This window comes from Epinephelus fuscoguttatus, linkage group LG3 (genome assembly GCF_011397635.1).
Source record: "Epinephelus fuscoguttatus linkage group LG3, E.fuscoguttatus.final_Chr_v1".
Lineage (NCBI taxonomy): Eukaryota > Metazoa > Chordata > Actinopteri > Perciformes > Serranidae > Epinephelus > Epinephelus fuscoguttatus.
The window spans coordinates 27458732-27481200 of NC_064754.1; the positions used below are offsets into that span (position 1 = coordinate 27458732).

Here is a 22469-nt window from a genome sequence, read left to right on the forward strand (position 1 = left end):
GTCGTTCAGTGTTCAATAAAACACATTTTTATATCCTTCTTCATCATTATTATGATCTCAATGTGGGTGATATACACATGGGCAACAAATCACAGCTGCAAAACACCCAGCAGAGTCCTTGAGTGTGAAACAAGTTGAAATGTGTTTTTATGTTATTTTCTACTGAACTGTCTCCACTGTTATAGTGTTAATCCATGACATCATGCACATTGGGAAGGGGGCTTACACATCCTGATTACACAAAGTCTCATTTGATTCATATACGCATGCTATTGTCTTCTGCTCTATATTTGTGCATTGGTGGAAAAGTGCAGACAAACAGATCCGTGATTCATCTAGTTTAAGTGAAGGATTTGAGGGAATGCAAAGGACTGCACTGAAGACTGTGCTAATGCATTTGCAAATTCATGGCAGACACTCGTGGTCAGTAGTGCCAGGACGTGGGGTCACTGACAGCACTGTTAACACCCTGATTAACACGTCTGCCTGGCATACCAGTGTCTCACACATACACACACACACACACACACACACATGCAGATCAGAGCGACAGTGATACATGTGGTCAAGCTGAGGTATGTTTACAGCAAACACTTAGGAGGGTGTAAATCTCTTATCTCTCATCGCCTGTAATGCTTAAGTGAGTGGAGGGTGCAGGTTAACCTTGCTTGCTTTAGTGATGTAATAGACAGGTGTGCACTCTCCGGAACATACCTATATTTGGTGCTGAAATGAAATTACTATTCAGGAATGTGACTCACGCTGATATGCATATACACCTGCTCATAGACACACCCAAGTATGACACACAGGGATGGTGCATCTCTAACCTGTATTACATGTTTAGATTTTTTTTCTTTTATGATAACACACTTGGAAGTCATCATGCAAAGCTCATCTCATACTGTAAGTTGACCAGAGACTTAAGTGGGTGTGTCAGGGTGCTGTTTTAACTCAATAAGGGCACCGGACAAAGACTCATAAACTTACAGTAGGAATTCTCAGTGGCTCTATGTGTTCCTAATAAGGATATATGGGAGCCGGCTCACCAAAGGAGACAGGAAGTAGGTTTCAGAGCGCTTCACTTCTGCAGATGAACGCAGGAAGTGACCACACAGACCTACAAACACACACAAGTACCCATAGGTCATCAGGTGTGGGGCAGCTAAGGATAACATAGAGGGGAGTGAATGAGCTGATCAGGGAGCTGGATTTCCAGAGTGGCATTAAATCCTGCTCGAGACAGGCACTAAACACACACACACACACACACACACACACACACACACACACACACACACACACACACACACACACCAAGTATAGACCCAGGGCAGGACAACCATCCCTTTAAGAGTTCCTTTGGATGACGTCCATATAAGGAGATATTGGAGCTAGTCACATGGGGGGAAGAATGCACTGCTGAGGTCATGTGACCACTCTGAGGAAATGAATGAATCTCCCTTTTTAAGGGTGTGTGTGTGTGTGTGTGTGTGTGTGTGTGTGTGTGTGTGTGTGTGTGTGTGTGTGCGTGTGCATGTTGCCTTGGGTTTCATTTCTCTATTCTTCATCAGACCCTGAAGAATTACATGTAGGGAGGGAGATAACACCATTTTTCAATACATATATTTTTTAAACTTTATACTCATCAACTCCTCCCTGGCAGATATTTCTCAATGTTTCCTCCGGACACCCAAGCCATTTCATAACTCAGTGGCGTGCGTGACTCATGCATGCATTGCAACACGCACACATGTACACACTCCCTGCATTGCTCACTCGCCCAGTCAGAGAAACTCACAGGCCTGGCTCTCGGCTCTGACTAAGACCGTATATGGAAGAAGCTAGCAGGTAGCTTCTGTCCACTTTTCACTCATCCCTATCTCTCTCCCTCTCTCTCCTTCCCTTAAACACACATTCACTCTCTTCCTTTATACGCCACATTTCCCCTCGACCCAAATGAATCACTCCCTTATTCCTTTTCCCAGGACAGGGACAATTATAGGAGCGCAATGCAGTGTGCATATTTGCCCGTAACACTCCCTACCAGTCGTTTATGGCATCACATTCCAGCTGCATTCAGAGGAAGTGTGGCATGTGTGTGTGCTCCAGTGAAACAGAGAGAGGAAGACGTGAGTGAGGTACTCTTTGAATTAGAAGACACACATTTCCAGACAGAAATCCACCCCCCAATCTCCAGTCTGACAAAGAAAAGTGAACACATGACACCAATTCTCAGGTGTCATTAAACACAGTTAAATTTACTATTACTTCACAGAGCTTTAGACCTTAATACACCTCTGAGCTTCTTATCATATGCGTCCTCTTGGCCGATCAGGTTTGTTGTCTGTTAACCATTTCCAGAGTTCAAACTGAACATGCAGAGGCAACATTTAATCAGTGTGAACCACAGAGCTTGAGCCGTTGCCTGATGAGTGGGCTGAGGGGCAGAAAACATGTTTTCCGGTCCCTAATTAAGTCTTCAAACTAAAGATCCTGAGCACAAAATCTCAGGCATGGGAAGAATTTTGCTGGGGAAATGTAGTTTGATTTTTCATCATTCCCTTAAGAAGGTACAGTATGACACTGGTATATCTCAGTGTTGGAGGAATTGTGTCAAACTGCAAACTGGGACCATGTTTTAAGGGAATAACCAAACAGAATTACCAGAAGTATATATACACACACACCACTAGATTTCAAAGTCATACATTTAGGTATTGGCAGCAGGGAGAAAGGCTCTGACCAGAAGATGAATGATGTATCTTGGTCCCATTGTAAATAATTACATAGGTGTAACAATGGAGATTTACATGATGGAAAAGCTTACTTTTTCTTTACACCTAAAGATGGACATTTTCATACACTGCCTGCCTCCATCCATCCCTCTCCTTTTCAGCTGCACACTCTCATCCTCCTGGCATTCATCACTTCCAGACTAGACTACTGCAATAGTCTTTGTCAGCCAAAACACTCAAGAAACTACAGTATATCCAGAATTCAGCTGCTCGCACCCATGACCACATCACCCCCATCCTTCATAACCTCCACTGGCTCCCCACCCCCCAGCGTATTCACTCCAAACTCCTCATCATCACTTACAAAGCTCTCCACAACCTGGCTCCCCCACAACCTGTCTGAGCTCCACCACCGGCACACTCCCTCCTGCACTCTTAGGTCTGCTGATGCCCATTTTCACTGCTTGTACATCCACTTATATTGACTGTTGATGTGATAACTGTGTTTTAAAATGAAAAAGAAACCAAAAACTAGACTTTGACACAAGGTCACTCCATCAGACAGGAGCACATGATTAGCAATAATATGGGACACAGCTTAGTTGAGCGTGTACTTGAGTTGTGCAAATTCTTAAACACATTTGGGATTTATCAAATTACGTACAAACAACAAACTGGGGCTTTTGGGGCCCGGGGGTAGTTACCTACTTTGCCCAGCTTGTAATCCAGTTATAAATGGAACAAACTTCCAGAAGATATTTTGGAAGGATAAGGAGTAATTTATTCATATCTTTTTAATTTCTTTTATGTCTTTTTTATGTTTAATGGTCTTGGCTGCGGTTTCGGTAAAATGCTGTAACGGTCCACTAAAGTGAGCCGTGCGAAAATACAAAAACACCAGTGTTTGGTTTGTCCGTTCTGGGCTACTGTAGAACAACATGGCTGACTTGTTGGAAGAGGACCAGCTCAGTATGTAGACGGCTCATTCAGCTCATATAAACAGCTCATTCTAAGGTATCGAAAAGACGATTCTTATTTTCAGGTGATTATGAACTAATGAAAACAGTTATGAGTATTATTTTCTACTCCTGCCAATAGGTGCTCCTACAGCCTACACACTGCACCTTTAATATATTTGTTTAAAGCCTCTGTGAATATAGTAAGTTACCCAAATTAACTTTCCTTGCTATGCGATGACCTCGGACTGAAAAGATCAGTATGTTGAAATACACAAGAACTTACCTTTTTTTTTTTTTTTAACTGCCAAAAGCAAAAAATACAATTGGGGTCTCCAGGCTGATGCCCATTCCCAATATGCCCAACTCCTGATTCTCTTTATTTTATTCATTTATTTTTATTTCTATTGTTTTGTTCTGTGTGTTTGGTTGTGAAATTATAAATGTTTATGTATATATGTATCATTAAAAACTACAGAAAATACAATAAATGTATTCTTGCCCTGAGTAAAAGTGCTGTTTATTAAAGTTATATATATGACTCTGCGCCACAGACATTTAGACATCCTCTTTGTTTTTTCATCTTTACAGTTTATCCATCCAGTGAGCATATAAGAAACAGACTGCAGGTTCAAACTGGAAAATGTAGCAACACTTTAACATGAAATATACACTTATATACACACACACACACTTACAATTATTGTTTTACAGTTTTTTATCAACAGAACAAGCAAGGCCTACAATGAAAGCACGAGCTGCAAATACCAGTGTCAGAACAGATTTGATTCCTCTCCACAGCTTGACTGTGTCAAGCAGTCCAGCTCTTCCCCATGTCCACCAGCTCCATGCCTTCACAGTAGGAGCGCGGCCTCGTCACCCTCACCTGGTTTCACAGGGAAAAAAACAAATGAAACCAGATATGCATACAGTGTATCTGTGTGTGTGTGTGTGTGTGTGTGTGTGTGTGTGTGTGTGTGTGTGTCTCTCTCTCTCTCTCTCTCTCTCTCTCTCACACTCACACTCACACTCACACACACACACACACACACACACACACAGAGTCAAACACTCACTGTGGGTGTCCTGTGGGAAGCCAGTTGCTGCAGAAGTGGGAAGGGAGTCCAGTGAATGGGTTCCACAGGCCAGCTACAGACAGAGAGGTCACTGGCCTTACCCGAGTCCAACACGCCGTCCCCCATACTCATCTCACTTCCCCTCCAACCATACTGAGAGCTACAGGGCATACAGAGAGCCGAGGGATTATTTACACAGACATGGTCTTACAGAACTTACAGAAAAACTTTGAGTAGTCAGAAAAGAATAGTGCCAGAAATATAGTTTTAGTAATTGATATTGGGCTTTAATGATTTATTCAGCTCTAGTTTGGGAAAACAATTTAAGGTCAGTATTTTAACTGCACAGTCACTAAATTTTTTTTTTTTTTACCTTTTTACCTCTTTACTTGCTCGCTTTTACTTAGATTAAACACAGCGTTCAGTTGTGAAAGCTGATATAACCAAAACACATGATTGTAATCCATTAAAGTCACTGAAAAATATAATCAAATTACAGTTACTAATAAAAACAAAAGGGGTTACATGTGAATATTTTTTTTTAATTAAAAATGTATATGTAAAATGTAACTATTATTCTGTTCTGCATTCGCCATACAGGAATGCCTTCTATTAACATATTTTTGGACAACAAGAGCCAGCAGAGACGTTGGGACAAATGTGAGTGCAACATTTATGCACTTTAGGATTTTCTTTTAGCTTTATTGCCAAGTTTAAAACATTTGTCACAAAAGTTATCAAAAATTAGTCAAATGTTCTAATTTACATTACTTTGATTATGACTTCTTGCATTTTCAGCATGGTAACTAGTAATCTGTAACATATTACATTTAAAATGTGACATTCCCAACATTAAATATGATCAATATTTTTATACCAAAAACAGATGAAATGATTACGTGTACTTTGCAAGGGGCTGCTGAGTATGAAAAACCTACAGAGAATTATCACATAACTCGGCTCTAGAGGTCTTTTTTTTAAACACATTTTAGTTCAGTGTTTTCTTTTTGTTTTCTTTATGGCCACCAATTTTAATGTTTTCGTGTTTGGTCCAGTGTCTCATCCTCATGAGAGTCACAGCGAGATGCAGGCAGCTGTTTTCAGTGATAAAGCTCTGAGGAATCACTGCACAGGCCCGGCCCAGCTTTAAGTGACAGATAGTTTGCAACCAGCTGATGAACACAGTGAAGACTTCTGCTAAAGAGCCAAATATTTCCATCCTCCTGAGCTACAAGAGGCCATGAGAATGTTTGATTAACTTTTGTCACTTGGCCAGAAACACGATTTCAAATGATAATGTAGTTCCAGGTCTGCTGGATGTGCGAATAAGCAACTGTTTGCCAATGACATCTTCATTGTTTGCTTCAGTGTCAACTGTGTTTAAAACTTGTTCTGCTGCCCCCAAGTGGCAGCTTTACACTAAGGTCTTCAACTTTTTTTAAAGGTATTTATGTACAGTATATTAAAGATAAAGGCTACTGCGCAGGATTTTCCTAAAGAAAGAACAATGTGTTGACTCATACAAAAGTAATGCCACTAAATCATAAGCAATGGCCCACTAGAAGAGTGTGGTGCTGTATTTATGTGCAAAGACTCTGCCTTCTGCCTGTATTTGTACAGGAGGTTTATGGCCATGTATCCCCACAGCGCTCAGGTGAGGTCAGGGCTTAATAAAATGGAATAAATAAATAAAATAAATAAAAACAAAATGAATAAATAAACACTGATATAGTGAGGTGATGTGCCAAATGAGAGTGAATGTGGGATGGGATTTTATTTTCACTTAAGCTGCTGAGCATGTTAAACAATAACAGACATTCCTGCATAGAATACCTTTGAGTGGGCTTCGAGTTTAGCTTACTTGTTTTTGTCTTCATCATTATTTTCTTGGTTACAGCTTAAATTTGATGTTGTTTTAAGGGTGTACAAATGACAGCAGAGCACAGGCACATGCATGTTACATACTGTAGTGTGTATTTCATGTTTTAAACAGACAGATTGAGGAAGACAAAACAATATTTGCTCCCTACATGATCGATAACATTCTGATACTCTTAGGTATATTAACCATAATGTGAAATATTGGACTCTGTGTGTGTGTGTGTGTGTGTGTACCTGTGGGGGTAGATTGTATTGATGCGTGTTCCATGGCTGGGGCAGGTGGAGGCCAGCGACAGCGTGTCGTCATGGTAACAGCAAGGGCGGTCGAGCGCCCGCAGGTGCAGTAACTCATCAGAGCGTGTAAAGGCGGGATTATCCAGTGAGTCTGCTGATCCTGCCCACGAACGCAACCAGAACCGTCCTGACAGCTCATCAAAATGGTTGAACCTGCGATAGCTGCACACACAACAAATAATGTGAGGATAAATAAATATTCACAGGGGACAGTATTATTAGATTTATTGTATCTGTATACATTTTTATGACTCACACACACACACACACACACACACACACACACACACACACATATAACAATGTTAAGTTTTTAAAAGTCTCATTGGTGGGGGGAAAAAAAAGCAAAAATCAACTAATAAGGAAGAGGACTGACTTTACTTAACTGTGCTCTGAGTAAAGCTCTGAAGAGTCCAACTTTCTCTAGACAGAACTCCTACTCCCTGCTGTTATGGAGACAGTCTGGATTTAAGGTTTAACTTCAGACTTATCACTGTCTGTCTGAACTTTCCCCCCAGTATTGGGAGTTAATCTCAGGATGAAACTAGCGTCTCAGTTAAGGAAAATAAAACTCTTCCCTCTCACAGACAAACTCTGTGATTTAGGTTCAGACAACAAGTGTTGGAACATAAAAATCTTGACAAGTGCAGCTTTAAGAGGCTGAATCAAAATGTCTGCAGTCTAATACATTTGAAGGCTGTGTATATCCACAATTCATCAAGTCCACAGGGCCCTCAAAGAGACTATTTACAGACTTCCAGAGAGTCTGCTAGGGGTGCAGATTTCTCAAGGCTTCACTTGGAAAATTATCTATAGCAATATGGATGCAACAAGAACATTTTTAAGCCATAATACTCATATATATATATATGTACATATATTTGATGTCGTCAGTAGGCCTACCTTTGAAAACAGCTCAGAGGAGCACTTTGAGGTTGTTAACAGAATTGTGATTCATCACCACAGAAGTGAGTGAGATCTTAAGTCCTGTCTATTAACACATCTAATCCCCTCAACTCCTGGCATCCTAACAGACTTGACGTGGTGACAGTGAACACTTCACAACCAGAGTGTCTCCACATTTGTAAAGTCTACAGCCTTCACCTTCAGCGTGTGGTTCAGCAGCCAGACTCTGACACCTAGTGGATGTTACTGTCATTACAAGTACTATTTATGCAGTCATACCCATCTCACTATCTAGTTTTCCCCTCCCAGCACATCACCGCCTCCATGGTGTCTACTGAGTTATTTCCATGTGTGTCTCATCAGTTCAAGTCATGTAGAGTCATATGTATGTTAATGTTTACCATATGTGTCTGTGTGTGTTAACGTGTGTTTCCTGTGTTCCACCCAAAAGCCCTCGAGACAGTTCATCGCCCACACAAGCAAAGTTGATCATTTTATTCATTTTCTGAATATTTCTTTTAAGGTAATCATCCTCTAAACATTTTATATTATATTTCATGTATAGGGCATCTGCAGGTTTTTAAAAGTCTTTAAAATAATTGAATTAGGCCTTATTAAAATACTTGAATGTAATGTATTAAAATATTTCTCACAAATAGTACACCATAATCATTTTAATATGTTTTTAATTAAAAAGACAGAGAGGATGTAAAAATGATAATACCCTCCAATACAGCAAATCATATCGCAATTCGCAGTCAAAATAATTGCAATTAGATATTTTTTTCTCACTATCGTTAAGCCCTAGTTTTTGTATCAGATTACAGTTTATTGGATGCAGTTATACACGGATTAATTAAAAGTAGGATAGGTTCGCCAGTTGATTGTGCGCAGGAGGCTGTGAGTTCAGGTTTTATTAATTTAATCAATTATATGATCAGAAATTATTGTCATATACTTTATGGAAGCACTGAAAAAAATGTAATATAATAAGAACTAAATCTTGGCCATATCATCCCTGCTTACTTTAGCCTGTAAGAGTTTGAAATCAGTAATAAATTGAATTCCATGTTGTATTAAAAAGGTCTTTACAAGTCTAATATTTAACTAGAGGAACCTCGCAGAATCCCTGCTTCTGTGCATTGTGTGTATTAATCTTCATGTTGCATGTTGTATGCTGTGAGCTGTAACTTTATGTGTGCACATCAGTCAGTCGTAGAGTACCTGCTCCTAGTCTGATCTACTTTGGCCTGGATCAGAATGGCTCGGTAGCGTCGCACTGCCACAAGGGCCAAGACGCCAATCACTGTCACCATGACGAGTAAGATGGCAAGACATGCGCCCACGAGCCGTGCTCGAGTCATCTTCATGTCACACCTCTGGCCCATGTACCAGAAGTCCTCTCCTACAAGGCAACTAGTACACAATAAGGAAAAAAGAAAACAGGCTTACATGGACAGAACTTTCTTGGATGGACAGAGAGATACAATATTAATGTATCTATCAGTGTGTCTGTGTTCTCTTACCGGCAAACTGGAAGTTGGCTTGGGTGGTGAGTACAGATGCCGTGGTGGTGACAGTAATCAAAGTGGCAGACAGAAGAGCAGCTGTAGTTAGATGAACCAGGCTGGAACACACACTTGTAGCCTCCTGGACACTGCAGTAACCAGTCACACACATCGGCCTGCAGACCTGGAGGAACAGTGTGTTAAATGACTGTGTTTATGACGTTCCTTTCCTTTCCTGTCTGTGACACTCACTTGCAAGGTACCCATTTCAGTACCTACTGAAGAGGTAACTCTAGGATACAAACCCCCAAAGAGTCACAAATATATAGTTTTTGTTTGTTTGTTTTTTACAGGAATAGCAATGTCCAAAAACCACTGGGCACTGACGTTCAGTAGTTTGATGGCACATGGCACCCAGTGCACCCAGTAGGGCTCATTTACGTTTTATGTAACAGTTTCTGCACAAAAATGGAGCTCAGTTTAGTTGTTATTGTTTAAAAAATATTTAATTTCAGTTTTATTTTTATTAGTTTTGGTATTGGTTTTTATTTTTAAATTATAACTATAATATGAAGGGTATTTGTCAGGGGAAAAAATTAAGAAGTTCAGAATAGGTATTACAATACAAGCAATAAAAATTTGACCAAAATGACAAAGACTAAAACTATACATTTCCTGTACATTTTTTTATTTTTAATTTTGTTAATTTTGTAAGTTCACAATATTGTTTCAGTTAGTTTTATTTTTTAGTTTTATTCCCGTTTTATTTCAGTCATCTAACAAAACTTTTCATACCTAGTTATGGGGTGGCTGTTGCTCAGGAGGTAGAGCAGCTCATCCAATAATTGGAAGATCGGAAGTTTGATCCCTGGCTCCTCCAATCTGCATGTCAGAGTATCCATGGGCAAGATACTAAACCCCAAAATACCTGTGCCATCGGTGTGCATGTCTCAATATCTAAAGTGAGTACTGGGTGGCACTTTGTATGATTGCCTCGGCCACAAGTGTGTGAATGTGTGTGAATGGGTAAATTTGAGTGGTTGGAAAACTACCACACCATTACTTTTAGTGTAGTTTTAGTGAAATACAATAACCTTGCAGAGGAATAAGACATATCAGACTTTGGATACAGAGACTATACTTGTTGGCAGGATGATTTTGTTGTTGGTTTTGGGATTATTTCAAGAGGTTTGTTGATTTAAAAAAAAAAAAAAAAAAAGAAGAAAGAAACATTACCACTACTATTGTGATGCTTTGAATGTGTCTGCCAGTAAAACAATAGCTTAAATACCTCACAGATGGATGGACACATGTGCTAGAAAACTAACAAATAAAATAGTACAGGTTTTAAAGTCTACGTAGTGTGACTTTGGTGACTATTTTTACATGTTGAGTTGGCTGAGGATTGTTAATACTGTATTATTTGATTGTATCCCTTATGTCCCAAATATTTACCAACAGAATAAAACCTGTCAACCTACTTTGTCACCCACAAACAGGCACCCACAACACTTGTGCCATTGTGAGTTTATACATGTGACAAACCAAACATGTCAAAAGAGTACAGTAGAGATGATTACATGCCACAGTAACAAGTTTATTACCAGACTAAGGCAGACGTGTTAATCGGATTTCTCATAACTGGATTGTGAGTTTAACTGAATCAATCTAACCAAGTTATGATGTTTACATGAGTCTGGGTTATGTGCCAGTGTGGGTCTGGGTTAATTAGGTAAGCAGGTTAGGGATGGAATGTCCCCCCAGGTAAATGGAGCCACTGAGGCTGACGGCTAACCTGGTGGTTAAAGTATTTTTTGTGCCTTTAGTGGAGAGTCGACAGGAGATGACTGGAGAGTGGAGGAGAATGATGTGCAACTAAAGGTTCCTGTCCAAACTCAACATAAAGGTCCAGTGTGAAGGATTTAGGGCCATCTACTGGCAGAAATGCTATATAACTTTCATAACTATATTTTCATTAGTGTATAATCACCTGAATATAAGTATCGTTGTGTTTTCATTTCCTTAAGATGAGCTACTTATATCTACATACAGAGTGGGTCCTCCACTGACTCCGCCATGTTGTTCTACAGTAGCCATGAACAGACAAACCAAACACTGGCTCTGGATAGGGCCAAAATTTACAATTTTGTGTTGGCCATCATCGTTCTCCTACACACTTGGCACACGGGAGAAATTTCAGTTCTGCAACCTCACCCCTAGATGCCACTAAATCCTACACAAAGGAACTTTAAAATACGAGGCCACCAGGGGCACCCTAAAAGGAATCTTGAGTCAACCCGTCTGCAGGTGTGCATCTCGACCCAGGCTTACCTCCCATTGTGATGTTGGTGATCTTGGAGGATCTGAAGCTTCTCCCCTCACTCACAGCCTGAGCTAGTCCTGTTCGTTCCAACAGTGATGTGGGTCCAGTCATGCCGAGCCACTGCAGAGCCCCACTGGTCTTAAACTCCAGCAGATTCTGCACTGCATGGCCGCTGGAACAACAGTACATTGACCTTCTGTACCTCTCTTCACACAACCTAGCCCGGTTTGTGCTTCTCATGTGTCACCATTACATTCAAGTTAGAGGTTCTGAAAAAGACCTACTTGTTAATCTTTGAAAAATCCAGAAAGTCATTTAACAACACTTACTGCTGTTCTGAAGGTATATCCACAATTTAAATGGTAATACATGAGAAGCACAAACTGAGGCTAACTGCAATTTACTGTAGCAGTACACATATGTACTTTATAAGACCTCACCTGCTCCAAACTCCCTGCAACCTGCTGAACCCCGGGGCTCTCTGAAGGTATGGCTCCAACTGTAAGAAACAGGGAGTGAGAACTTAATAGCAGCTACCAGAGGTGGAGCAGGGGCGTCTAGGGCTCCAGCCCCAAATGTTTTCTCAAAAGCCCCGATTCTTTGTCATTTCTAGGGCTGTCCCTGACTCAGAGTTGTGTCAGATTTGGTCGTTCAGTACGAATATTCTACTATTTATTACTTTATTTTCTAAATAAAGTTTCAGAGTTTGGATGTATAGTAAACAAGCTAACTACACTAACAACAGGTTGGAAATGTGCAACAGCAATTTCTGCCGACAACAGATATCAAACAAAAGCCAGAGACTGTATCGTATTAGGTAGCTGTGAGGTGTAAATCCAGTACTTCTAAGCAGAGGGCAGAAGATAACGTTATTTTGGAGCCTTATTGGGCTGTGTCTGCAGCTGCCTGCAATGAAGAGCAGCGTGACAATGACAAGCACTCACTATGAAAAACATCCCCAGAAGTACACTGCACACTGACTGGTAGGAAAAAAAACCCCCAAAAAACCCAACTTGCTTGACAAGCAAGTTTTTTTTTTAATCAATCAATCTAAATCCCCATAGGTTTTAGATTAGCCCCAAATGTTTACAGCGTCTGGCTCTCACCCAGGCAGCGGTGTCTTCCTCCAAACCAGAAGTAAAAGCCGATCTGGATTCTTCCACAATGATCTGCAGCAGCAGCTCAATCGACTCCACTGGACACAACAAGCAAATAATTACATTACAACAGGCCTGGACACTCCCAACCTATTATTTAATTACACACAAATATGTGCAGTACCTCTGATGGCTGCAGGCTGGTCCGGCACAATGTAGAACTTGGGAGTCTGAGTCGTGGACGTCCAAGTGGGTACAGAGGTTGAAACAAAAGGTGTGAGTGTCAAATGTTTGTCCTGGCTGGTGGGATGTGGGGTTGTCCGGGATGGGGCTCCAGCTGTGGGAGTTTGTTTGGTTGTGCTGCTGGGAAACCGCTGCCAAGACTCATCCTCTTTCTCTACTTCTACATCTTTATCTCCATAACCATGATCTGGCTTTGAAGTTGTGAGTGAGAGCAGAGAAGTCTGTGTTGTAGTAAAATAGCTGTGGGGCTGTTTATGTATAACTGGGACTTTAGTAGAGGACGGCAGAGGCAGGTGGCTGTGTGTGTGAGGTGTGTATGATTTGACTGTTGACGTCTGTGTGGGTATAGGTGTTGTTTCGGGGTCAATGAGGGGTGTGTGTGCAGTGGACTCAGTGCTAGTAGAGGGCAAAGGCAGGGGTGTGTGAGTGACGTGTGAACTACCAGGAACTGTAGTGTGTGCTTGGAGTGTGTATGAAGTCATGGATGAAGGTATGGGTGTACTGGAGGATGAAAGATGAGCAGGAGTTGGTGAATCTGTGGGTGAGTTGTCATGTAAGAATGTGTAAGTGGGACGCAGTGTGTATGATCCAGTGTCAGTGGTCGTTCCTGTAGCAGCGGAGTTCTGGACTACATCTCCCAACGTCAGTGCTGCTGTGGGTGTAGAGGAAGGACCGGTGAAACCTGAAGTCTGGTCATCAACTTTGGTAACGTCAGGCGAGGAGGAGATAGTTTCAGTAGTCGTGTATGCATTAACAAAATGCCTGTGTGTACTTTGGGTTATTGTTGTTTGCATCTCGTCCTTGTTTGTCTGTGTGAGTGGGGAGGATGTGTGAGGAGGTGGGAGGCTCTCTGTGCTTTGTGGAGAGTTTGTTTGTGTTTGTGTGGAAGGAGTGAAAGTGTGAAGCATCTCCGTGTTTTCAAATTTATCAGAGGACTCAAACGCAGCAGTCTGGCTGGTAACATCTGATGCTGCTGATACAGATGAGTCAGTTCGACTAATGTTTGGATGAGATGAAGCAGCCTCCACAGTACCAACAGCGGTGTCAAGCCCTGTGAGGTGGGCGGTGGATGATTGACTTCCACTGGGGCCCTGTGAGGATGACGCAGTGGGTTCAGTATCAGTGTGTGCACTGCTCGAGTCATCCTGCTGAGGTTCAGTGGGCGATTTTAAAAGATCAGAGGTGACAGTGGAGGTCAGATCAGAGTGAAGTCTGTCTGTGCTTCGCTGGCTCCTCCAGGAATGGGGTGGTTTTTCTCCAGGTGTCCTGCTAACAGTTCCATCATGTGGGACTGAGATGGTTCCACTCTCCCAGGTCGTCTGGGAAGGTAGCTCAGGGGGAGAGCTGGTGAGAAATGGGAGGCGGGAGCTGGACACAGTGGGATGAGCTTCTGTGGTTATAGATATTATAGACTTCTGAGTGTCTGTATATTTGTGTATATCTGTGCCATGCAATGTGTTGTTGCTCCTGTCTGTTTCGTGTGTCAGTGCCATCTGGGTGTGAGGGGGCTCGTTGCTTGAGTTTATTCCTCTGTTTGCTGTGTGAAACGGTGTATCTGTACTGAGTGTATGCTGAAAATAGGGGTGTGTTCTCCCTCTGGCAGGCATTTTACCATCAGCGAGGTGAGCAGCTCCAGATGTATCCGCTCCATTGTTTTGTCCTTCCTCAGGAAGAGGGAGAGTTTCCCTATCGGCTCTCCCAGCCACAGCGAGTCCCTGCAGGGGTGAGGTGGGGTGCAGCAGCCCCTGGTCCTCAGAGGAGGGGCTAGACACAGACTGAGCCTCAGAGATCCCCTCCAGACCTTCGTGGAGGCGACCTCTGCTCCCCTCTGTCCCTCTTACCACCTCCTGACCAACAGGAGCTGTGCTTGTAAAGCTGGTTCCTGTCTGAGACCATTGCAAGAAGTCTCGGCCTGAGTGTGGGCTGGTGTGGTCCTCCGAGGAATTCCTCTCATCTTCCTGGACTGGATGGCCAGAAACAAACACAAAAACAGAGAGGGTGAGGAGAGACAGAGTGGAAATCACAACAACATAATATCTTTCTGCCTCTCACACCACGGTGAGTGTGATAAGAACTTTCCGACGGACAGATTTATGGCTCACAGCACAGTTTGAACAACACAATATGTTTCCACAGTCACACAGCCAAAGTATCCATAATATTCTTCTACTGTAAACAAAGTACTTTTCATGCAGTCATCCAGTCAACAAAAAAAGACAAGTCTGATCTAAATGTTATTATGACAATTAGATTAAACTCTCGTGATCAGGGTGCGGGAAAGTGGACCATCCTGACTCAATAAATCAAACTGGATAACTGAGTAATGGCTTCTCACCATAATAGGACAACTGAATTGGATTTGAGGATCGTCCTGCTCCTGTCCAAGTCAAGGTGGCTTTGTTTCCATCACAGCCTGACAGCAGAGCCGTCCCCCCACTCTCCAAGACCGGACCTTCTTCTTTCCAAACACAGCGCACTGTTACACCCGAACCACTTTCCAACCATGCTAACTTTATAAGTACCGTCCGACCCCTGGGAATACCTATTGTCCAAGTGCAAATTGAAACCGGTAGGGTTTTGTCGGACTGACTGATCATGGGGTTGAGGCTGTTGCTGGTGTCAAAAGTAGAAAGTCCAGGTAGAGTGAGATTGATGTGACCTGCAGGCTCTGTGTCCAGGCTGACATTCCCACCACAGTGGAGGGGTGACAAGGCCAATATTTTATCTGGGGAAAGAAAAAAAGATGGTGGTAAAGGAGGGTATCACTCTGGCATAGATCTCCTGATCTGTATGTTACGGTGAAAACTAATTCATTTATGGGTATATATTGTGGGGAGTTCGGACAAAGGGGTATCATTCTGCACCAGTGGTTCTCAACCAGGGGACCTTGTGTGGTTCAGTGTGTAGGATTTAGGGGCATATATTGACAGAAATGTACATTTGCTTTAGTACATAATCACCTTACACTACACTGAGCCATGTATATCTACACAGGAAGTGGGTCAGTAGCCCAGATCGGACAAACCAAACACTCACTCTAGATATGGTCATTCGCGTTTTCTTGTTGACCACTGTAGTAAGAAGTCTATCTGCAACAAGCAGCATTGGGAAAACACTGATTTGTAATGTCAGTTTGCTTTATTCTGTGTTTTTGTTTTGTTGTAATCACCTGAGCCGTTTGTTTCGGAGTGGAAGAGACCCCTGCGGATAATTAAGCTCCTGGTGAAAACCCTCTGAGCATCTGGATCTTAAGTTATCAGAGGATAAAGGTGAGCACACATTGGCAAGGTGTGGGCGAGCCACCTGTCCCTGACATACCAAACAGCATCGAAGAAACACTGATTTGTAACTTGAAACGGCTTTACTCTGTGTTTTTACTTGTTTTAATCACCTGGTCCATTTATTTTGGAGAGGAAGAGACCTCTGCGGATAATTCGGCTCCTGATAAAAACCTGAACACCAAAGGAAATCTAACTGGGAGAAGTTTTAGCTGGTTGCAATCTGCAATTCTCACCACTTTATGCCACTAAATCTCACACTGAACCGTAAATACACTACAGGGGTGAGCACAGTGCGAGTATTTCCGATCATATCTAACAACTAAAATCTTTTCAGATGGAGGTCCGTTAAGCAAATCTTATCACACTGTGGTCTGTGACTGCATGTGTAACAATTTAGGGGTCCTTGACATGATGAAGGTTGAGAACCACTGTTCTGCATCATCAGGGGATGAAATGTCGAAAATAAATAAACAAAAAAAGAGAAATTAGATTAAAGAAAAATCAAATATTTCCCCCTTCTTTCTTTACCATTTAATCTGATGACCCCAGGATTTGGGCCTGGGCCAGAGGCAATCAGGTAACCACAAACTACATAAACCTGGCTCCCTACTGACCCTTTTCATGACAGTGGAGCAGCATAATTGTGACTACATTGAAAAGAGCAGATAATAATCTAGCACTTCCAGGTAAAGTATGTGTTCAATTCATAGCGATAATAAAAGGAGAACACATTAATCAAGTCTGTAGCAGATTCCAGGGACTGGTAGATTTCCTTACCTGTTGTGATAATAAAAAGCAACAGGCAGGCGTGGAGCTGCATTTCCAATCCTGAGACATTTCAGTGTCGGAGACCCTATTCATCCCAAATCCATACAGATTGTTCAGATTTACAGTATCTGTGCGTTATGCCGAGGACGAGCAAACAGCGCATAGCGAGGAGTGATGTTCAGTTTTCCTGCGCGGGCAGTCCCAACACAACGGAGAGGCGTCAGAAACTTTCCTTCTCCATCATTTCCTTCTAACGGAAACCGCTGTGTTGTCAGGGGCACAGCGCCGCACAGTCACCTAAATTAGATACACGTGTGTCTGACGGTGAGTCCTGAAATGTGGGATGGACAGAGAGGCGGTGGGGGGAGAGGGTTTTATTTTATTTTTTTTTTTTACACCGCCTCCAGGCTGTTCCGTGCGGTCGTTTGAATCAATCGGCATTTCCAAAGATGAGAGGAAGGAGTCCCCCGGTCGCGGCGGGAGCTGGTTTTTACACGCATACTTAAACGCAACACAGGAAACCTTTACCACGGGAGGCATGAAGACATGTCAGGGCGGGGGCGGTTCATTAGTGCCTTTACATGTACACCCCACTGTGTGTCAGACAGGGAGGGGTGGAGGAGGCATTCAGATATTTTACTTTAGTAAAAGAGTGTAAAAATACTTTGTTAAAGTCCAGCATTGAAAATCTTAAGGTCCAGTGTGTGGGATTTATGGGGCATCTGGCCAGCCAGCATATGTATGTGGGGCCTATGTGGGTAGTAAATGGGTTGAAAATGGGCCCTATATGGGATTGACCATGGGTTCCATATTGGCCCCATGCCAATTGACCTTTCACTAAGCCCCGCCCCTTTGTGATGGTCCAACAAGCTGTCACAGTAAGCATGGAGCCCACACTGTGACTAACTGCACTCCCTGAAGAAATATTAATCATATTTTTTTGGAAAAATGAAACAGTGATTCCAGAGAGAAGCAGACAGAGGGGTCTACAGTCTGTGTTTGAAGGATATATCCAGGATGTCAAACTGACTCAGCAACAACAGGTTAAAAAGACAAAGATAGTTAGAAGCTAAAGCCGAACTATAGGCTACAGATCACAGTGTAAAGTGAACCACCACATCACTGCTGATCGCCACAGAAGACAATGAATATAAGGGGAAACTTTGCTGATATTGAACCAGCTGTGTGGCATCACAGTGTGTGCAGATGAACGGTGTTTGGCTTCGCCCCGTGCTGCTGCCAGCACCCAGACCTCCTGGACAGGCAGGGGAAGTCAAAAAACGTTCATCTACACACACTGTGATGACACACAGCTGGTTGAATATCAGCAAAGTTTCCCTGCTTCCCTTCACTGGTTCCTGTACGGCAGGGTCGGCCTTTTTTTCGCTGTTATAATCACTGAAAAGCAAAAGCAGCATGTGTGTACATTCAGTAGGCTATATCTTCAGTAGCTAGCTAGCTAACCCTACACTTTTCAGGGACTAATTTTGGTTTTGGAACAGGGAAGAAATGTATATCTTTTTCCAACCTCTCCAGGTAACGAGTATCGTTAATACACGACGTGCCCCAGGCACAACATTTAGCTCCAAATCCACAAAACCAGCCTATAAATGAAGGAAATTTGAAACCATTGCATGCAGCTCAGCTGTGTTGTTGTCGGACCCTGGTCTAAGCCGGCACAATGCTACGCCATGATTGATGTCCAGGGGCGGGACTTAGCGAAGGGTCGATTACCCACATTGTTGGCTGTATCCAGGTGGGCCCCACATGGTTATGCTAGGGCTCCTTGGGTACCAAGTGGGTATGGGCCCAAAATGGGCATCTTATCTGGGGCCCACTTGAGTGAACCCATCTATGTGGGCAACTGGCATGGGGCAAATATGTAACCCATGAACAGTCCCATATATGGCCCATTTTTCAGCCCGTTTACTACCGACATGGACCCCACATACAAATATTGGCTTGTTATTGGCAGAAATTATATATGATATTCTTAACTATGTTTCCACTAGTTTATAATCACTGGAAAATAAGAATTGTTGTGTTTTTGTTGCCTTAGAATGATCCGAATTTATCATCCCAGCTGGCCATCCACATCATTAGACGTTTATATTTGGTGAAAGTTAGGTTCTGATGTTGGGTGACCAGAATTCAATGTCAGGGCAAGGTCTAATGCCAATATCAATTTGACATAGAATACTGATGACAGATGATGTTGATATTCTTTTGGTTTTACGGCAGTGTCTTCCAAATATCTCATGCCAGTGTCATCTTGATGTAGAATATTGACAGGTGTGAATAGCAAAACCTGCAAAACGTCACAATGTTAACATCCACACAACATGAAATTCTAACGTTGTCAGACATTTAAAATTTCGTCAACCTGATTTTAAGAGTCTGACATCATATTGTCATCTGTTGCCAGTTGGGATAATTTATACATACAAAATGGGTCCTCTTCCATCTCATGCTGTCCCTGTTTTTGACAACTACATCACACAGGATGGTAGCCATGGTAACTACAGTCTACTGCCTAAAGAATAAGCCTGAGACATTTTGGGAAATACACTCATTGGCTCTCCAGCAAAGAGTTATATGAGAAGATTGATACTGAGAGAGTGGTTTCAATCTTTTCATCTGCTGATCTGTGAAGAAAAGATAAGCACTGACCTTGCCCAGATAATAACTAGCGTTCCAGCAAGGCTTGTGTGACTTGATCACACGAGTCTTGTGGAAGATGAAGCTGCACCACATCTTAGCGTAACCTACCCGTAAATTGGCAGAGACATGGAAATAATAGCAAATAATTCTCAGTCTTTGAGTGTGTATTAATTGCATTTACTGTGCCCTCACTGTGAATCTTGATTTGTCCTCCACATACGCCTCAGTTGTGCCCCAACCATCTCCTTTTGGATTCCAGGCTCGTCACCAGTGTTCCCCTCCAGGCCTGTTCATGACAGCAGTTGGAAGCCAGATTAAGGTCACTGCTTCCACAGTAGGGTTGGATGGGTGGGGGCCTGACGGCGTTGTCTTTGAAGTACTCTTCTATGGCAGCCTTCATACCTGTCTTTTCGTAACCTGGCTGTTGTAATGTTAAAAAAATTGTCATGTACATAAAATCAAACGGCTTTGAGCAAATCTGCTTTAATTGATTAGTTTTTACCCACATAAAAAAATCTATATCAGTTTAAGTGTACCCTATATCTAGAATATTTTCACCTTTACCTTGCCGTCAGACAGCCTTTTCAGACTGGGAGCTGTAGCCCTTATATCAAAGCAGCTTCTATCAATTGGTGTTAAAAGCAGGGAAAATATTCCAAAGATAGCGTACTCTTACACTGATAGTGATTATTTAGGTGACTGAAATATATGTTGCTGTAGCTGCCATCCACAACAGTGCAGAGACTTGACTTATGAAAAGCGCTAGCAAAGCAGGGCAGTACATAAAATGAGCACTGCAGAAACATCGCATAGATCAGACCACCGGGTTTAAACACATATCTTTACATGTTACAGTTACAGCTGAAAATGACAACAGAAATAATCAAGTTTGCCAATTCCACATGTCTCTGCCATTCATTAGATTGCCATTTGTCTACCTATAAGTGATTGTTATTGTTATCGCAAAATCACAGTGACATCACAACTTCACAGAAGTCCTGGCACCCAAATCTTTTTTTAAATCAATTAACCAAACCATCACTACGTTTATCTGGGGAGGGAGGGTACCTAGGGTCAGTGGAACCCTACTTCAGAGATGCAGACTAAGTGGGGGACTTGTACTTCCTAACTTTTTTTTATACTATTACTGGGCAGCGAATATCCAGGAATTGCCGTTTTGGCTATATGCTCCAGATACCTCATGGTGCCATCTAGAAGCCCAGTCTCTTACTTCAGCATCACCTCCTGCTCTGCTTTGTTCCTCCCTCCAAACATGCCCCTCCCGCTTTACCAGTAATCCCATAGTAATCTCCAGGCCAAAGATTTGGCACCAGTTTCACAGGCACGTTAAGCTTTTGTCTGCATCCCTTCAGGGCCCAATCGATAGAAATCACTTATTTCCCCATCCTTAATAGATAACGCATTCTCTCTCTGGAAAAGGAAAGGCATAAGACCATTTCAAGACCTATTTACAAGTGACACTTTTGCTAGCTTCCTCACCCTGGCTTCCAAATTCTCCTTGCCCTCGTCCCATCTTTTCCGTTATTTTCAGGTAAGACACTATATCTCCTCCCACTTTCCTGCTCTACCGTCTAAAGAACCTTGGGAGGACCTCATACAGAGACCAGACAGAGGGCATCCATTTCCCACATTTATTCATCTATTATGTCTTTGGATGCTCATGCTATAACTAAAATTAAACTACTTGGGCACAAGAGTTGGGAGTTGAACTGGCTGAGGAATGGCGGGATAAGGCGATTGATAGTGTGAACCACGTCCTCTTGTGCTCGTCTTGGGCTCATCCAGTTCAAAATTTTATACAGATTATATTTCTCCAAATCCAGGCTATCCAAGATATATCCAAATGTAAATGACAAATGTGACAGATGTCTCCTTGTGACCTCACTCATATGTTTGCTCTCTGCCCTAAATTGCAAACCTATTGGCGTTCGATCTTTGAAAGCCTCTCTGGTGTTCTCAAGATCAATCTGCAACCATGCCCTATAACAGCCATCTTCGGTGTCCCCACTGATCTGTCCTTATTAAACTCTATGCAAGCAGACATAGTCGCTTTTACAACCTTACTGGCACATTGCAGAATTCTTCTCCATTGGAAATCCTCACAGCCTCCTTCCATTTCTATTTGGCTTACAGATGTGATGTTCTTTCTCAAGCCTGAGAAAGTTAAATATTCTCTGAGGGGTTTAAATGATAAGTTTGTCATGAAGTGGCAACCCTTCATATCATTCTTTACTGCCTTGCAGAAACTCCCTTCAGAGGATGGACTGTAATCTTTAGTGTTTATCGTCACTGAGTTGGGTCACTGCCACTGTCTGTATGTTGTCAGCGCATGGTCCAAGCAACTTGCAGTTTAAACTTCATTTGATTTATTTATTCACTCACTCTGTAACGTATATATTTACTACTTTATCTCTATCTCTGCTCTACCACATGCTATCTCATGTAGCTTGATCCCCTCTACATATGCTGTTTCACCCTCTTACATGAGTGATGGTTTTGTCACAGGGTGCACTTTTTGATGATGTGAACGATGCTTCTAGTTCATGGGACAGTTTTGATAGATCTATTTTTCATATAGTCTTGTTTGGTTTGTGTGTGTGTGTGTGTTTTAATATATATCTTTTTATTTATTTATTTATTGTATTTTTATTTCTATTACTTTTCCCATCTTTCTTCTTATTGCTATAGGTTCGTGCACTGCTTTTTAAACGCACAG

At 42.2% G+C, this 22469-nt stretch overlaps 1 protein-coding gene across 1 annotated transcript; it reads right to left on the reverse strand.

Annotated features, from left to right (window-relative positions):
- Positions 1-4197: 4197 nt before the first annotated feature.
- si:ch211-14k19.8 (uncharacterized) lies at positions 4198-17376 on the reverse strand. Its single transcript, XM_049572200.1, has 11 exons — positions 17081-17376; positions 15358-15747; positions 12964-14985; positions 12789-12877; positions 12123-12181; positions 11691-11854; positions 9378-9543; positions 9076-9267; positions 6886-7107; positions 4771-4930; positions 4198-4580 (listed from the first exon to the last, which is right to left on the reverse strand). The coding sequence occupies exons 1-11, from the start codon at positions 17121-17123 to the stop codon at positions 4506-4508; spliced, it is 3582 nt and encodes a 1193-aa protein (XP_049428157.1). The 5' UTR covers positions 17124-17376; the 3' UTR covers positions 4198-4505.
- Positions 17377-22469: the final 5093 nt, after the last annotated feature.